At 45.1% G+C, this 19025-nt stretch overlaps 1 protein-coding gene across 4 annotated transcripts in view; it reads right to left on the bottom strand.

The window, feature by feature from the left end:
- LOC141096891 (chloride channel protein D-like) overlaps nucleotides 1–19025 on the bottom strand; it is a 346533-nt gene that overhangs the window by 288116 nt on the left and 39392 nt on the right. For all 4 annotated transcript variants that reach the window (XM_073583783.1, XM_073583784.1, XM_073583781.1 and 1 more), the window contains exon 2: nucleotides 11585–11642. Coding sequence is in view for 2 of the 4 variants with exons in the window: in XM_073583781.1 (XP_073439882.1) it covers nucleotides 11585–11642 (58 nt within the window). In the remaining 2 variants the exon portion in view is untranslated. The remainder of the gene's footprint in view (nucleotides 1–11584; nucleotides 11643–19025) is intronic.

The raw sequence follows: 19025 nt of genomic DNA, 5'->3' as shown, positions 1-19025 counted from the left end.
GCTGGCAACTTCCAACGTTAACCCTTGAAGGTGTTGAGCAAGATCTTGAATGGTGTTAATATTGCAGAAATCAGGGAGGGTTTTTTTGTATTTTTGGGGGGCTGGACAAACTGTTACAGATCTGCAACACAGGACTAGGGTAGAAGGGGGAAAACTGACCCTGCACTATGACTAGGCTGATACCCTACGATGGAGTCGGCGACCCATTCTGTTCTGTCCAGCCATATAATTGCTGTCTAGAAAGTCTAGTCATTTTTTTATGTCTCCTATTATTACAGACATTGTATTTTTGTGTGTATTAATCCTTCATATATTTCATATTGTAAGGTAACAGCACCACCTCTTGGTCGTTTAATGCATAGATTCTAGTTTAATTTGCAATGTCTTGTGGGAAGTTCCTAGGGCTTTTTGGGATTGTTCCTGTTGCATCATGGTCTTATTTATGACACTGTGAAGGGAACAGCAGCCATTATTCCTCCATGTTTCTTAGGAAAAACTACACCATTCGTGTTCTTCATGCTCCTTAAACAGCTTGCTCTAAGCATAGTTGGTAAGCACTATCTAGGTGTTATAATCCTGTGCTTATCAATACATTTGTTGTACTAAGTAGGTAATCATCAGTTTGTATATTACCTCATGTTACCTGTGTATTGCAGACTATTTGTGTTTCATGCTCTGTGCAGTTATATATTCTGAAACGCTCCTGTTATTGTCACAAACTAAGCAGATTTTAACAATAGCCAAGGAATTGATAGTGCCAGTCAGCAACATTCAAACTGTGATTAACTAATGGAAAATCAGGGGCTCTGTAAAAACAAAATTTTGTCCACAACTGCCAGGAAAATTGTTCGGGATGCAAAGAAAAACCGACAAGTAACATCAGCTGAAATACTGGACTCTCTGAAAACTAGCGGTTTGGCTGTTTCAAGATGCACAATAAGGAGAAACTTGAAGAAAAATGGGCTGCATGGTTGAGTCGCCAGAAGAAAGCCATTACTGCGCCAATGCCACAAAGTATTTAGTCTACAATACGCAAAACAGCACAGAGACAAGCCTCAAAACTTCTGGAACAAGGTAATTTGGAGTGATGAGACCAAAATTGAACTTTTTGGCCACAACCAGAAATGTTACATTTGGAGAGAGGTCAACAAGACCTACAATGAAAAGAACACCATTCCTTCTGTAAAGCACGGAGGTGGATTACTGATATTTTGGGCATGTGTGAATTTCAAAGGCACAGGAAACTTGAAGGAAAGATTAATTCAGCACGTTATCAGAAAATACTGCAGGCAAATTTGCAATCATTAGCCCGGAAGCTGCGCATGGGACGTACTTGGACATTCCAACATGACAACAATCCAAAAACTCAAGGCCAAGTCGACCTGTCATTGGCTACAGCAGAACAAAGTGAAGGTTCTGGAGTGGCCATCTCATTCTCCTGACCTCAATATCATTGAGCCACTCTGGGGAGATCTTAAGTGCCCCGTTCATGCTAGACAGGCCAGGAATTTACAGGAACTGGAGGCTTTTTACCAAGAAGAGTGGGCAGCTTTACCATCTGAGAAAATAAGTAACCTCATCCACAACTACCACAAAAGATTTCAAGCTGTCATTGATTTAGAGGGGGCAATACACAGTACTAAGGAATGGTGTATGTAAATGTTTGATCTGGGTCATTTGGATGTTTTGGGTTATCATTATGATTTAAAAAGAGAAAACACAGTAGTTTGTCAATAAATAGCTGCACCCAACCAATAACCATGAGTGGAGAACAAGTTTTGGTGTTATCATTTATATTCTCTGAAAAAAGGACAAGAAAGCAAAAATTCTGCTGCGGTATGTAAACTATTCAGCACGACTGTACTTATTCATCATGCAATACCATCAGGGAGGCATTTGATTGGCTCCAAATGTATTCTGCAATAGGATAACAATCCTAAACATACAGCCAATGTCATTAAGAACTATCATCAGCGAAAAGAAGAACAAGAAGTCCTGGAAGTCCTGAACTCAACATTATAGATTTTTTGTGGGACTAGATAAAGAGACAGAAGTATTTGTACAATCCTACATCCACAGAAGATCTGTGATTAGTTATCCATGATGTTCGGAACAACCTCATTGCGGGGTCCTTTCAAAAACTGTGTACAAGTGTACCTAGAGGAATTGATGTTTTGATGCAGTTTTGAATATTGATTTTATATTTCTCTTTTGTTGATCCACTTTGCATCTTTTAATTAATAAATATAAACTGTTAATACCTTTAATTTTGAAAGCATTCTTACTTTGCAGCATTTTATCCACACCTCCTGAAAGCTTTTACTAAGTACTGTATATATTAGGGAAAATGACACAGGTAAAGGCAGAGCAAGACAGAGATGGAGATAATAAGACTTTTCCATATATCTCATTACTGCTCAGACTATGCTGTGCTCATGCTGAGTCTTAGCACCAGTATTTTGTATCAGGGTCTGATGTTGGAATAATATTCTTTACCTTAAAGCAATTGCTCCCTGTTGTGACATAAAGCTGCAGCAAGACACATACTTTTTTGCCCACGGGTTTCAACAATCCTGTGACATCAATCATAGTAAGATGTTTTTTTTCTGAAAATAAGTGGTTATGAATCCTAAAATAACTAGACATAGGCTTCAGGGTTTTCAGATAATTTCCTGAAACATGGTAGTAAAATGCTACAGGAGTGCTTTATTAGATGGGGCTCACACAGGGAACTTTACGTACAGTTTTTGTAGAGTAATGTTTAACATTAAATGGGTTGTTGCTCATTTCTTTTTAAAAATGTGTTAAGCACAGGAAATAAAAAATAAAACTGTAGCTTACCTATTAATCACACTAGCCTTTCTGTGCTGCCATTCTGATGGACTGCACCAATTCTACTGCAATGCCCATGAAGCCAACCACAGGCCTCCGCAGTCACATCCTATAGAAGCTGTAAGGGAATCATACTGAGCGGAGGCTGTCATACTGAGCGGAGGCTGTGAAGGCATCATATCGAGTGAGGGCCTTCAAACTGACAAGCCATCACACTGTGTATGTGGAAACAACTGGGATATCATACAGAGGGGGGAGGCACTTTAGTGGCATCAGGCTGTCGGAGTATTATACTGTGTTGGGAGCTTTGGTGGGTGTCATACTATGCTACTGGGGATATCCTTCTCTCTATGAGTGAATGGGGGAAATTTTGGGAGCATCATACACTATAAGGGTCATGAAAGGGGTTTTGTGATTGAGAACTCTAAGAGACCTAGGGGCTTCACTAGGGGTATAATTACTGTGTATACAGAGGCATATCTAGGGGGGCAGCCAGGGAATGTGCCCCGGGTGCAGCCGGCAGAGGGACGCAGTTGGGCCGCCTAATGTGGTGGTCCGCAGTGTCTCCCCTGGTGGCTGCATTCTGCCGCCCCTGGACTGGGAGTCGGCCGTTCTCTGTGTCGGCTTTCAAGCGGACAGCCAGCACAGAGAAGCTGCAGTGTGCTGGCTCCCAGGGATCAATTGTACTAACATCTGTACAGACGCCAGTACAATTGAAGCTCTGACCGCCGGGTCAGAGTGACGCCAGCAGCGTGATCTAGTCATGTGATCACGCTGATGACGTCACTCACCGATGGAGTAGGATTGGGTGTTATTTAATGGGTGGGAGGGATTTAGAGTGGGGATGGGGGTTATTTAATGTGTGGAGAGATTTGGAGTGGGGATGGGGGATACTTAATGTGTGGGGGGATTTGGAGTGGGGATGGGGGTTATTTAATGTGTGGGGAGATTTGGAGTGGGGATGGGGGTACTTAATGTGTGGGGAGATTTGGAGAGGGGATGGGGGGTACTTAATGTGTGGGACAGATTTGGCATGGGGATGCGGGACTTAATGTGTGTGGGGAGATTTGGAGTGGAGATGGGGGATTTAATGTGTGTGGGATGATTTGGAGTGGGGATGGGGGTACTTAATGCGTGGGGGGATTTAATGTGGGTGGGGGGGTTTTGGAGTGGGGATGGGGGGATTTAATGTGTGTAGGGAGATTCGAGGACACAAAATGAAGAGTATGCATGTATGAGGGCATGTATGAGGAAACAGTATGGGGGATGGGTGCAGACACAGTATGGTGAGTGGGGGGTGGGTGCAGATAGTATGGGGAGTGAACGGGTAAATGTATGTGGACACAGTATAAGTAGCGATGGAAAAAAGTGTATGTGCACACATTATGGGGAGTGAGGGTGATAGGATGTGTGCAGTCACAGTATGGGGAGTCAGGGGTATGTGTGAGCAGACAGTATAGAGAGTGAGGGGGTAAAGATATGAGGAGACAGTATGGTGAACAGGGGGGATGTTAGAGGAGACAGTATGAGGAGGGAGGGAAATGGTGTGAGATGACTGTATGGGGGGAGAAAAGTGAGTGGGCACAGAATAGACTGAGCAGTGGGGGTGTAGTATGGGGGGACAGTGTAAGGGTACAGCCAGGAGGGGACAGTATACCAAGGAGGGGGAGTGTGATGAAAAGGTACAGTATAGAGACTAAGCCCTATAGGGAGGACACAGTGTGAGGTGACAGTGTGAAAAGGTATCCCAGTCTGGAAAGGAGAGGTCAGTGTGAAGAGCATGTATCAAAAGAGGGACAGTGTGGGGTCATATTTTGTGCAGACAATATAGTAAGGGGCAATTATTTATTCAGGGGCTCAGTGTACTGCAGATATTTTTATTTAGGAGGATAATATTGACACTTCTATCTTTAAGGGCATCCTATGGAGATTTGCTGTAGAAGACCGGAGAAGATGGAAGTCTGCAGAGACGAGCTGTGGATGAGAAAACTCATCATGGGATCTGGACAAGAAGAAAAGAAGGAAAACGACTCCAGAGACGGCATCATCTATAAGGTATTTGGATGTTAATTTTATTTGTGAAAATGACTTATTCTCATGTTTTTATTTATGCTAGAAACATTATAGGGGTTGTCCAGGTTTGTGCTGAGTCTGCAGTCATTCTCTGCAGGCTCGGACTAGCCCATAGGGTAACAGGGTAATCCCCCAGTGGGCCCCTGTGCAGATCTGGGCCCCCAACCCCACTGTATGGGCAGTTCTTGGCATAATTCACATTATTTACTCTGTATAGTAAAAAAAAAACCTGCATCTTATTCTTTAACCAAACTACCTAGTTTATTATTATTATATAGAGATATGGATAAATTTGTGAACGAGGGTAGTGTAATATTTGTATGCAGGTGAAAAGTGGGCCCCAAAGTCAATATTACTGGTGGGCCCTTGGCACCCCAGTCCGACACTGATTCTATGTGACTGCAGACTTCTGAATTTTCACAGTTCTCACTGAACGGTGTTAGGATTCTCTCGTGCCGGTAATTTACATTCATGCGATCACATGCTGACTAAACATGTGTGGCCTCACTCAATGAAAATGAACGGAGCGAGGCTGGGCACGTCTAGTTGGAATGTGGCCAGAAGTATATAACTCACATGCTTGAGCTGACATGACCGTGTTCTCTTGCCACCGGTAAGGGAGAATGCTAAGGCTATATGCACACGGTGCGGATTCTGCTGCGAATCCGCAGCGGATTTGGCCCTGTGGATTTGCAGCAGAACTGCATATGATGTACAGTACCATTAAAGGCAATGTAATTCAAAATCCGCTGTGCACGTGGTGCGGATTTTTCCGCGCAGATTTGCTGCGGATTGAAAACTGCAGCATGTCACTTCTTTTGTGCGGTATGATAAAACACTCTGGGATCGCCTTTGCTGGGGTCAAAGGCCACGTGGGTTTATCATGAAACTCAGGTGCACAGCCGGGTTCCGGAAATAACTGACACTGGGTCAGGTTTATTTAAGGTGAAAGCCAAAACATACGGGGAATAAAACATGAAACAAATCCTTGCCTGTCCGGCACTAACTAAACAGGGTCCGAACTAACTATCAACTGGAGGGCCTCTCCCGTCCAGCCCAACCACAGCTACCGTGAGCACTGCTTTCACTCACAAGTGTCTCTCACACAGACAGGCTCTCTGTGTTCCCCAAGCTGAGCCACTAACATACCACCTGGCATCCTTTTATCCGCCTCCCCTTACTCATTAGTCATCAGGTGAAGTACTGACCAGATTAGGCCACATAGGAAAGGTATCTGGGCGAAATATACCTGCCCTCATCCACGATTCCCCCATGCTTCTCACAGCTGATATCCTGCAGTTTTCCACCTGCTCCATTCTAGAAATCCACAGGTGGAAAACCGCAGGGGAAAACTGCACAAAAACTGCACTAAATCCGCATTAAAACCGCACTAAAACTGAACTAAATCCGCAGGTCACTTTACCTGCGGATTCAGCAAAATCTGTGCAAAAAAATCCGCAGGAGAATCCGCACCATGTGCACTCAGCCTTAAAGTGTGCAGGGCATTTGTTGTGAGAATTCAGAAGCCTGCAATGTCAGGATTCAGCTCGGCAGGTTCCAGTAGTCATCACATGGACACTTCACTCATATGCAATTTTTATACGTATGGTCCTGTGACAACGAGGTTCTCTTCCTGCTTCTCTCAGTTTTTCACTGAACATTGAGAGCATTAGGAAGAGCAGCTTGTCGATACGCAACTAAGTGTGCAAAATGCATGTGTGCTTGGGGGGGATGCCGAACTGAATTCTTGCCCAGGGTGCCAGAAAGCCTAGATACACCTCTGTGTGTATATGACACAATATATGTCCTTCTCCCTATCTATAAAAGTTAGAGAGGGAAAGAAATTGCTGTATTGTCCGGGTGCTGCTGTGGATGAATGGGCAGAGGATAACAATGAACTTTGGAGCTTTGATAGACTATGTGTTTCAGGAACAATCCATTCCCTTCTTCAGGTACTTGAAGAAGGGGACGGATAGTAGTTTATTAAAGTTCCAAAGTTCGCCATGATCCTGTGCCAATTCATCCATGGCAGTGCCCGGACGATACCACAGTTTCTTTCCCTCTCTGGCTTCTATTCTCAGTTTTGTGTTATCGGAGCTGGCATTCGGTGCAGCAGCCCTTGGTTGTTCTAACTATAGCTTCTACCAGTGCTGTGCCTGCCCAGCACAACCACCCCAAGTAAGCAGCACCACACGTACTGAGGTCTGCTCACCACTACTGGTTCACACAGGGTGCACCTTTGTGTTCTTCACTCTTGTTTATAAAAGTTGGGAGATTTGACCTCACCCAGTTTGCCAAATATTTTTTGTCAGGAGGGGTCCGATTTGAAATTTACAATAGGGCCCTGCTCTGTGATTTCTATGCATGCTTCTGGGGTTGTTTTATTTTACTGTGGCTCCGAGTGTTCTCTAAGGCTGGTTTCACATTAGCGTTTGGGGGCTTTGCGGAGGGCTGCTTACTTCCTCCGTTAAGCCCCGCCTACTTCCACATACTTCTGCATGCATCCTGTGTACCTATCTTAACATTGGGTACGCAGGACATGCAGATGTATGCCGATACGATGATTGACGCATCCGTCATCCGTGCAAAACGCAACTCGTTGCGTTCCAGTGCAGTCAGCGGGTGCAGTAGTATGCGGAAGAAGGCAGGGCTTAACGGAGGAAGTACGCAGCCCTCAGCAAAGCCCCCGAACACTAATTTGAACCTAGTGTAATAAAAAAACACCAATCCCCCACTGCTCCTTATACTGCTGTCAGGGTCTCAGGCCGGTCTCCTATGCATTTCTTCCATAGTGGTTGGTTTATACAAATTTGCATCTTTATTATCAAGGGGCATAACTTTAGAGAAAAGGGGCATTTAAAAAATTATTACAGAATCAGTGAAACATAATCAATTGGAGGAGCCACTCACAAAATCCAGTGAGGGGTCCTCTATAAACCTCACTGCGGATACATTCGTCCCGATCCATAGACAGCATATCTCAGACACTGGCTGCTTGATTTCAGGCAGATATGTTTGACTCTGAAACATTGTGGCTTTTCAGAGAAAAACGTAGTTTAAAAGCCGCCAGGGACCAAGGATGCCTTCTCCCCATTTGCTGCCAGTGACTGCCTGGGTGCAATTGTAGGGAGAGACCCAGGTACGGACTGGGGCTGAAATTCAGCCCTGGCATTTGAAATCACACAGGCCCATGTTGTCCCAATCCCGATGAACCAGATGGGATATATTACTAATATTACCCTGGATGTAGGAAAGGAAGATTTTCTACAAGACCAATATTTCTAATGATACCTGTGGCCTGCTGGGGTAAGTGACAGAGTCAGCGACTTTGTGCTCCGTCACAACTCTTAACAGTATGAGTGTTTTGAGAACACCGATTCTGTTAAAAACGTAGCAGACATGGCAGCCCACAACCAGACAGACCCTTCTGGCATTTGCCAGAATTGCCAAATGGCCAGTCCAGGCCCTGGAGAGACCTGTCGATCTAGGACAGGGGGCATTGTGAAGTTACACAAAAAAATCTTTTGTCTGAATAGTCTTCTTTGTGGCTCCGTCCTGTTTCAAACTGTGTTTGTCTCTGAAATGATGTTACGTTTCACAGTTTAACATGTATAACAGAAATCACACAGCCGGTGTCTGATCCATGCTGCCCATGGATCGGACACCATGTACCCACTGTCAGATTCCCTATAAGTGCAACTCACTGTGTAACTCTGCAGAGAATGACACTGAGTAATGAAATCATACTGCTGCGAACATAAAAGTATACACAGTGTTTACTGTAAATCCTGAAATGACTGTTTTGCTTTTGCATGTAACAAACTCAAATGCATGTATTTCTCACCCAGATCGGCAGAATACGCTGTGTTTAGTAAGATGTACTGCCTTGAAAAGATATGCAAATTCAAAGCACAAAAGAAGAAATGTAAAAAGCGTACTTAAAACTCCTTTACATGACATTTCTGGTTTTATGCAAATAAAGCTTAAAGAGTTATTCCCAGAATCAAAAGTTATTCCCTATTCATTGTCATCCCTAATAGTTCAGTGTATTATTAGGTTAATTCTCAAGTGAAAGCTCATTGGTTCAAGTCGAGGAGCAGCCATGAAGACGATTTCCAAAGAAAAGAGAAACAGCATCATTCTGCTCATCGAAAGCGTCTTGATCAAGAAACTTGCCAAACTGCATCATGTGAGTGCCAGGACAGTTGGAAGAATGCGAAATGAAGTCCATCCATCCTTTCAGAAACCAAAAAATGGACATCCAGGCAAAATATCAGTCAACAAGTCGGTTCATCCCAAGGTCTATCAGTTCTGGTGTGACAAACACGGCAGTGGAGGTGGCTCGTATGCTTCACAATAGTGAGATCACAAACGTCGATGCAAGCACCATGCGACGCATGTTACACAACTCTAGAATGGTGGACCGAAAGAAGGTGAAGAAGCCTCAACTTCATGATTGTCATAAGTATGGAGTCCTTTTGAGTTTGCAAACAAGTACGAAAAGTGGGCATTGAAAGGTTTGAAATGGGTGATTTGGAGAGGTGACATGAAAATCAAAAAACTAGACTCTGATAGGTGCAAATCAGTCTGAAAGAAGCAAGGGAAAAAGGGAATAACGGATTGAAATGTGGTACTAGCAGGTACGCAGGATGCAGTGACGAGACGCGAGACGGTCTTGTGTTTTTGGTAACAACTTTTATAGGTTTATAGGTAACTATCCGCATGGATAGTCTAAGCAACCGAACAAGATAACAGGAATTGTCCTTGCAGGGACTCAATACAAGCAAACACAGAAATATAAGAACACGGCTACGTCTGGCAAAGCCGGTCATTATAGGGCCGCTGTATGGCCGCGGTAAGTCCTTAACTATATAGTGTCACTTAACCGGCTCGACGTCCCGGACATTGGTTCTTCGGCGTAGCAGCCGCTGGGCCCAGCCGCTGAAGATCTGTCGCAGACTTCGAAAGTTCCGACGCTCCGGTGAGGCAGGTACACGACAGGTCCCAGAAGAGTCCTTGGACAGATGGGCCTCAGCCCCCGGATCGGGGCAAACAGCGGCGATGAGGGGTGGCGGCTGGCAGCGACTGCAACGGAGGACCCGCGGCGTGCAACGGCCTGGCCCTTGCCGCGGACTGGAGTGGGACAGTGGTGGCAGCCGACGGCACTGAACTAGCCCCGGCCACGGGTAGAAGCGGGGCAGCTGCAGGCGTCGGGGGACAGGCCTCAGCCGCGGGCTGACGTGAGGCGGCAACGGCCGCTGGGACCAGCAGGCGGGTCGCAGCCGCAGGCAGAAGCAAGGCGGCAACGGCCGCGAGTGACCGCTTGCAGGCCGCAGCCGTGGGCTGGAGGGAGGCGGCAGCGGCTGCTGGTGATCACGGGCTGGAGTAAGGCGACAGCAGGCGCTGGTCAATGCTGGGCAGCGGTTCTCGGATGGTCGTCTTGGCGCCGTCCCACTGATGTCCAGGGGGAGTGTCTCTCCTGTCTCTGGCCTCCTTCCTTGCTCTGGTGAGTCGCTCTGGGTCTCAGTTGCTCCCACGGTCTCCTGCTCCTTCTGTCCCGTTCTGCTGACTCACTGAGACTCTCATTCCCCGCCTCTTTTATACCAGCTCCTCCCCCAGCCCATCTGTCAGTCTTACCAGTCCGTCCCTGAACTCTATCCCCCAGAAACAGTTTCCCCCGGAACCTAGGTGACGGTCCCCTTGGTTCCGACCCGGACACTCGGCGGGGACCCTCTCTCCCACAGAGAAATTGAAGGAAATGTCAAGTTCAGTGGAGGAAGCATGATGATATGGGGCTGTTTCACAACAGCACGAAGCATACATGGAGATTGGTGAAGAAATGATTCAATGACAAGGAAGCAGAGGTGCTGGAATGGCCCCCACAGTCCCCAGACCTCAATCCAATCGAACACTTGTGTGTAGAATTGAAGAAAAATCCGTATACGTACCCAAGTGAGTCGACCAGTATGCACCAACTTTGGGAACGTGTAGAAGAGACCTGAGATCAAATTTCGATCGACACATGTTTGAATCTGATCGAGAGCAATTGTATTTACAAAGTTACATGTTTTGAAAAAAAGATCTAGGTCAAACAAGTCCATCCTTTCTCCACCAATTATACATTTTGTCACTAATTTAACCATAACCCACAATAACATTTGTACTAAGAAGAAAGTTTGAGGAAAAAATGTCCATTCACTTTTAGGGCTCGCTCACACTGTATAAATCAGATGAGTGCTATCTGATTTTTTTTATCTGCTAGCACAATGACCAATGTTATTCAATGGGGTAGTGCTGATGACTGATTTTTTTTCACTGGCAGAATCCGGAAGGCCGGGATCACACATGCGAGAAACACAGCCGAGTCTCGCATGTTAATACCCGACACTTGGGAGCGGAGCGTGGGGCTCCATGTATTGCTATGCGGCCGCATGCTCTGATCCGTATGGCATCCGATTTTTACAGATACATTGCAATCCTGTAAACAAAGGAAACGCTAAATGGTTCTATAAATAATTAATAGCTGCGGAGTAAAGCAAAAAAACAGATTGCACACGGATTACAAGTGGTGAAAAAATTTGTACCGCTTTTCTGGATGAAAATCAGACCGATTTTTTATACTGTCATCTGACCCAAGCCTGACACTTACTAATCGGTTCAAGGAACAGGCTGAACTTACCGAGTGGATGTGTAGGAGACGGAGTCCTTTATCCGAGTATATCCAGGCCTCCAGCAATCTGCAAGGAAAAACTATAACATTAATATTCCACATTTTGTGATAGTTGATTTAGCAATGAACATATGATAGTTAACTGTTAGAACTATTATCAAAATAAATCTACAGTCCAATAATTAAAGGTGTATTCTCACAATGACAGTCTTTTTCATTATGCTTTATTAAGGCTTATGGACTTCATATGGAGATCTTATAAACAGGCATTCAAATGTTTGCATAGAAGTGATTAAAAAAACAGACTAACGTCCATTAAATCAGATGGATTACCCTAATAAAACATCCTAGTTTAAGCATTTTTCTTTTCTATAATATCACATACATCTCTTTGTGGACACCTAGGGTTAGAATTGCACAATTCGACTTTATTTAACTGCACTGCTATCTGTATCTGGAGCATAATCCAAATCCTACAGTTTCTGCTGGGAGAGTAGTATGTCTAGGTAAGGCTTGTCTCACACCGTGTGTCCGCAAAAAGTTGCAATTTGTGTGTTTTACATGCTTCTTCCACTCTCCAGATCCTTGTCTGTTGGGGATCAACACATGAAAAAATTTGGATTGCAACAAAATCTATGTGCACGTTTGGGAACCATTTGTTTCTACGTCCTCCAGTAAATTTTAAAAAGTTTTGCAGAAACTATACTGTCCTAATGCAAATGCTCTACTCTTTCCTACCGATAGCATAGCATGCATGACTTTGTACAATACAAATATTAGGTACCATACTGAATGTCAAACTCTGTAGGATAGGTTATCAATATGAGATCAAATGGGATCCGATACTGCATCCAACAGATCAGCTGATATTTGCTCTGGCAGCAGCCAGATATAAGCAATGTATAAAGCTGAACATCGCAGCTCAGTACGTCGCATTGTGGCTGCTGCTAGGTACTGTAGATTGTATCCCATTAATTTGCTCCACTCCGTGCATTGCTAGTATCCAGGTGCTGCCAGAGCAGAGACCAGGTCATACATAGTAACATAGTAACATAGTTTTGAAGGTTGAAGGAAGACCTTATGTCCATCTAGTTCCCAAACCAGTCTCATATTGATGACCTAAGATTAGAGCTGGGAAAATTGTGACCACAGGCCACATCCAGCCCTTCAACTGCTCCAGTCTGGCCTGAAGGGGTAAAAACAGTCACCCACAGGCCGAATCATACCCTTGTCAGTACTCCATCATCCACTTCCCGATGTCACCACTATCTGTATCCTCAAGATGCAGACAGTGGTGAACATGTTAGTAGAGAACAGAGTCGCCAGCTCCTTCTTCCTCCAGTCAGTATGTGCAACTCAGACAGCAGATACGATGATATGATTACATCGCACCAGCTGTTTGGAGACTCAGTGCACTGGAGACCAGAGCAGATCACCTGGGAAACAGGAGCGAGGTAGGTATGTGTTGTTTTTATTGTTTTTTTTTCCATATGTGGATGTAATGTTTGTATGCACAGTTGTGCTCAAAAGTTTACAAACCCCAGCAGAATTTTTGCTTTCTTGGCCTTTTTTCAAAAAATATGAAAGATAACACCAAAACTTGTTCTCCACTCAAGGTTAGTGATTGGGTGAAGCCATTTATTGTCAGACTACTGTGTTTTCTCTTTTTAAATCATATGACAACCCAAAACATCCAAATTACCCTGATCAAAAGTTTACATACATGGGTGATTTTGGCCTGATAGCATGCACAGAAGTTGAAACAAATGGGTTTGAATGGCTACTAATGGTAACACCCTCACCTGTGACCTGTTTGCTTGTAATCAGTGTGTGTGCACAAAAACTGAGTGAGTTTCTGGGATCCAGACAGACTCTTGCATCTTTCATCCAGCCACTGATGTTTCTGGATTGTGAGTCATGGGGAAAGCAAAAGATTTGTCAATGGATCTACGGGAAAAGGTAGTTGAACTGTATAAAACAAGAAAGGGATACAAAAAGATATCCAAGGAATTGATAATGCCAGTTAGCAGCGTTCAAACTGTGATTAACAAATGGAGAATCAAGGGCTCTGTAAAAACAAAACCATGGTCAGGTAGACCAACAAAAATTTTGTCCACAACTGCCAGGAAAATTGTTCGGGATGCAAAGAAAAACCAACAAATAACAGCTGAAATACTGGACTCTCTGATAACTAGAGTTGTGGCTGTTTCACGACTCTGGAGAGGTCTTGCTGTCCAGTCCTTTGGAGGTCAGAAAGGGGCTTCACTACCCCGGTCAGTCCTTTTGTCCACGTAACCCACCTCTACCTATGTCATATCCCTTTTACCTCCAGACCAATACCCCTCGTCTCATCTTACACAGATCCCCCCCAGCTGTACCAATGTCGTCACACCCTCCCAGCGTCATGTCAGCCTACCCTTATCTCTTCTTTCCCATGTCCGGCTGATACTTGATTCTCCTGACCCAATTCCCCCCCCCCCCAAGGGTCCCCGGCCCCTTCTTTTCTGTTAAGTAAAGACAAGCGACAACCATTTTCTTTTGGGTAAAAACGGCCACAGCAGCCCATTTAATGATATTCATTGGTAATCAAAGACACCTGGTGAGGTCCTCGAAGTAGTAAAGGTCTGGTGGTTTTTTAAGTGGCATTGCCCCTTCCCCCCCAGCCTTACTCCTAGCCGCGTTTTCCTCCGACTCAGAAACATCATGCACCGAGGGAAGGGGGTTGCACTCTTGACCATGTGATCCTGACGTTCCATCGCCGGGAATCAGCCAATTCCATACTAATGTGAACTCGACGTTCCATCGCCGGGTATCACCCATCAACTCGTGTTACTGTGATCTCGACGTTCCATTGCCAGGTATCACCCAAATCTCAAGTTATCGTGAATCCGATGTTCCATCGCCGAGTATCACCCAAATGCCCAGTTAATGTGAACCCGACGTTCCATCGCCAGGTATCACCCAAAACTCACCAGACCACCACCACCTCACGTACAATGAAGGGGATCCATGCATTTAACGAATCCTCAATCCTAATTTTTTCCCAACTTCGAGGACCCTCCAACGCCACACCGAGAGCACCTTGACCACCTCAAGTGCTCGAGACCCCACCATTCGGCAATGCTGTGGCCTTTTCTATGCCTTCTTGCAACCCCGAAGTCCACAAGTCAGTCCCCACAACATTCAAATGCTCTCCATCTGGTAACCAAAATTCCTCCTTCATACTGTCAAAACTCACATGACGTACCGCTACCCCCCCGCTCTGCACCCCAAATTTGGATACTGCTTTGTTGATTTTAATTTGTGCCTTGTTAATCCTTGTAACAGATCGGGCTCCCCTCCAAAATTTCCTGGGTATCATGTCAGACCACATTACTTTTAAATTTGGGAATGCCCTCCATAGCTGCTTCAAGTCTATTTTGATGTCCCTAACCAGTGCCTTCCCGGGAATAAAAAGGATGAGGAGGAGGGCCGGTAAGGTCAGGTGACTTTGCTTACACCCCAATGGTCCCTGCTGTACTGAGGCACCGCAACTACCACGTGCTACTGCCACCTGCCTGCTCTGGAACCCCGCTCCTAACCTGGTGGTTGCACGCCGGGAACTAATGGGACCACCGCTGCCACCTAGGATCCTATTTATAGAGTCCTCCAGCCAGCCCAGAGGATGAATGCTGGCAGCCTACTGGAGCTTCACTAACAGTTTCTCCATACCAGTAAGTGTAGCGGGCGGCTTCTGGGAGGGAGAGGCTGGTGGTCCGTCTTGCTGTCCAGTCCCTCGGAGGTCAGAAAGGGGTTTCACTACCCCCGGTCAGAATTTTTGTCCACGTAACCTCACCTCTACCTATGTCATATCCCCTTTACCTCCAGACCACTACCCCTCGGCTCATCTTACACAGACCCCCCCAGCTGTACCCATGTCGTCACACCCTCCCAGCGTCATGTCAGCCTACCCTTTCTCTTCGTTCCCATGTCCGGCTGATACTAGATGCACAATAAGGAAGAAAATGGGCTGCATAGTCGAGTCACCAGAAGAAAGCCATTGCTGCGCAAATGCCACAAAGTATCTCGCCTACAATACGCAAAACAGCACAGAGGCAAGCCTCAAAACTTCTGGAACAAGGTAATTTGGAGTGATGAGCGATTATGCTCATTACTTGAGATTTCCGAGCATGCTCGGGTGTTCTCCGAGTATTTTGGGCTTGCTCAGAAGATTTAGTTTGTGTTGCTGCAGCTGCATGATACATGTGGGGATAGCCTGTTTTTTAGGAAATCCCTACATGTTTTTTTTGTTTGCTTGTTTGTTTTTTTTCTTTGTATTTTTGCATTCTGTGCAAGCTGGGGTGTGGCCTCCCTCTCCTGAGCTGGAAATTGTATATAAGGCTTCCCCAGACTGGTGTCTACTGTTTGGGACCCAGTCCTTTTGTCTGCCCTTGTTCACACATTGAGGTCAACTTTGACAGATGGCAAGGGTTTTAATATTAGACAGTGTAGGACTATCCCGAACAGAGTTACCGTGTTGTGGTGGGATAGCTTTCATGCTACTTTTGATCAAAAACAGTATTACTAAAAACTCTGTATTATTTAGATGCACTTTTGCTTTTACTTATTTAGTTACAGCAGGGTTTTTGCTCACTTTGTCTTTTGCAGGTTTTATGGCCAATGTCAACATGCATTTATATCCTGCATGTGTATCAACTCAAACCAAGCTCAATTTTTGTGTTTTTTCTATGTATGCAGGCTGTCTAGCAGCTGCAAATCATGCAGCTGTGGTGACACAAACTAAATCTCCGAGCACGCCCAAAATACTCAGAGAACACCCGAGCATGCTCGGAAATCTCGAGTAACGAGCATACTCGCTCATCACTAGTGATGAGACCAAAATTGAACTTTTTGGCCACAACTATAAACGTTACATTTGGAGAGAGGTCAACAAGGCCTATGATGAAAGAAACACCATTCCTACTGTAAAGCACAGAGGTGGATCGCTGATGTTTTGGGGATGTGTGAGCTACAAAGGCCCAGGAAACTTGGTCAAAGTTGAAGGAAAGATGAATGCAGCACATTATGAGCAAGTACTGGAGGCAAATTTGCAATCATCAGCCTGGAAAAGGGAGATGGGATGTACTTGGACATTCCAACATGACAACGATCCAAAACACAAGGCCAAGTCGACCTATCATTGGCTATAGCAGAAGAAAGTGAAGGTTCTGGAGTGGGCATCTCGGTCTCCTGACCTCAATATCATTGAGTCACTCTGGGGAGATCTCAGTTCATGCTAGACAGCCCAGGAATTTACAGGAACTGGAGGTTTTGTGCCAAGAAGAGTGGGCATCTTTACATTATGAGAAAATAAAGAACCTCATCCACAACTACCACAAAAGACTTCAAGCTGTCATTGATGGTAAAGGGTACACGGCAAATACACATTATTAAGAAATGGGATATGTAAACTTTTGATCAGGGTCATTTGGATGTTTTGGGTTGTCATTATGATTTAAAAAGAGAAAACACAGTAGTTTGACAATAAATGGCTTCATCCAACCACTAACTATGAGTGGATATAAAGTTTTGGTGTTATCATTCATATTCTCTGAAAATAGGCCAAGAAAGCAAAAGTTCTTCCGGGTTATGTAAACTTTTGAGCACAACTGTATATAGGAGGCTACATGGGGAATCATACTGTGTTTAGGGGGCTATGTGAGAGCTCATATTGAATCTACAGAGCTATATTGGTGCTCACACAGTATATAGGGGGCTGCGAGGAGGCTCATATGAGAGTATGTGGGTGTTCACACTGTATATAGGAGCTATTCGGCGGCTTATACTGTATATAGGGGTTATGTGGGGTCTCATGCTGTATATAGGGGAATATATGAACAAAGAAGAAATCCAGCAAGAACTCGGCAAACCAGGGTTGGAGTAAAATGATGCTTTTCTTTATTTCAACAAGTTAAAAAGACGATCCACAAGGATCAGGAACCAGAGTGCATGGCAGAAATAAACGCAAATGGGACTACGCGTTTCGGCGACCTAATCCGCCTTTTAAGTTTTATTATACTCACCAGGGGGTGGTCAGGTACGATAGGCGTCGCAGGTCTGGGTCCAGCGCCTCCCATCTTCATACGATGTCGTAAATCTCCATGCTTCTTGTCGCAGCTCCTGTGCAGGCATACTGATCTGCCCTGTTGAGGACAGAGCAAAGTACTGCAGTGAGCAGGCGCTGGGCCTCTCTGATCTTTCCCGGAGCCTGCACCTGCAGTACTTTGCTCTGCCCTCAACAACAGGGCAGATCAGTACACCTGCGCAGGAGCCACAACACGAAGCAAGGAGGCCAACGACATCATATGAAGATGGGAGGCGCCGGACCTGGACCTGCGAAGCCCATCGGACCAGACCGCCCTCGTGTGAGTATAATAAAGCTTGTTTTTCTTATCTTTCAGGTTAGATCGGGGGCTTATCAACAGCATTATAGAATGCTGCAGATAAGCCCAGAAAGGCTGTGGCCGCAGCTTATAGCTGAAAAACAAAGTGACAGGTTCCCTTTAAGTGATGCAATAAGTATGAATATAAAATAATAATTATAAATAAAATGTTAATTATAACATCGGGCAGAATTAATTTCAGTCTATTGATTCGGCTCTCCTCAACAGACAAAGTGTCTCATGGGGGCCTGTGGGAAAATTAATTGCCCACCACTGCCATAATTCATCAATCTGTAAATCTAAGACAACACATCATTCAACAATGATTTTGACTCTCACTACCTTACACAATATTAGAACTAGACGTGTGCGGCATCTTCGGATCTCATCACTGGACCGCCCTTCCTGAGTGACAGATGTGTCATGCACCACAATAGGATTCGTTTGAGCAGGGCCAGTTTATTATTATTATTATTATTATTATTATTATTATGCATTTATATAGCGCCATTTATTCCATGGCGCTTTACATGTGAGAAGGGGAAATATAGACAAGTATAATAAACATGAGTAAGACAAGGGACACACAAGTACATAAGGAGAGGGGACCCTGCCCGCGAGGGCTCACAGTCTACAGGGATGGGTGAGGATACAGTAGGAGAGGGTAGAGCAGGTCGTGAGGTGGTTCAGTAGACCAAGGATCATTGCAGGCTGTAGGCTTGTCGGAACAGGTGGGTCTTCAGGTTCTTCTTGAAGGTTTCAGTTGATGGTGAGAGTCTGATGTGTTGCGGCAGAGAGTTCTAGAGTATGGGGGAAGCACGGGAGAAGTCTTGTATGCGGTTGTGGGAAGAAGAGATAAGGGGGGAGTAGAGAAGGAGATCTTGAGATGATGGAAGGTTGCGTGCGGGTAGGTACCTAGAGACCATGTCACAGATATATGGAGGAGACAGGTTGTGGATGGCTTTGCATGTCATGGTTAGGATTTTGAATTGGAGCCTCTGGGCAATAGGAAGCCAGTGAAGGGCCTG

Source organism: Dendrobates tinctorius, unplaced genomic scaffold, assembly GCF_039654945.1.
Source record: "Dendrobates tinctorius isolate UK_male_01 unplaced genomic scaffold, ASM3965494v1 ptg000081l, whole genome shotgun sequence".
NCBI classification, from domain to species: Eukaryota; Metazoa; Chordata; class Amphibia; order Anura; family Dendrobatidae; genus Dendrobates; species Dendrobates tinctorius.
Note: the sequence above shows the minus strand (reverse complement) of the source record. Positions and strands in the feature narration are given on the sequence as shown.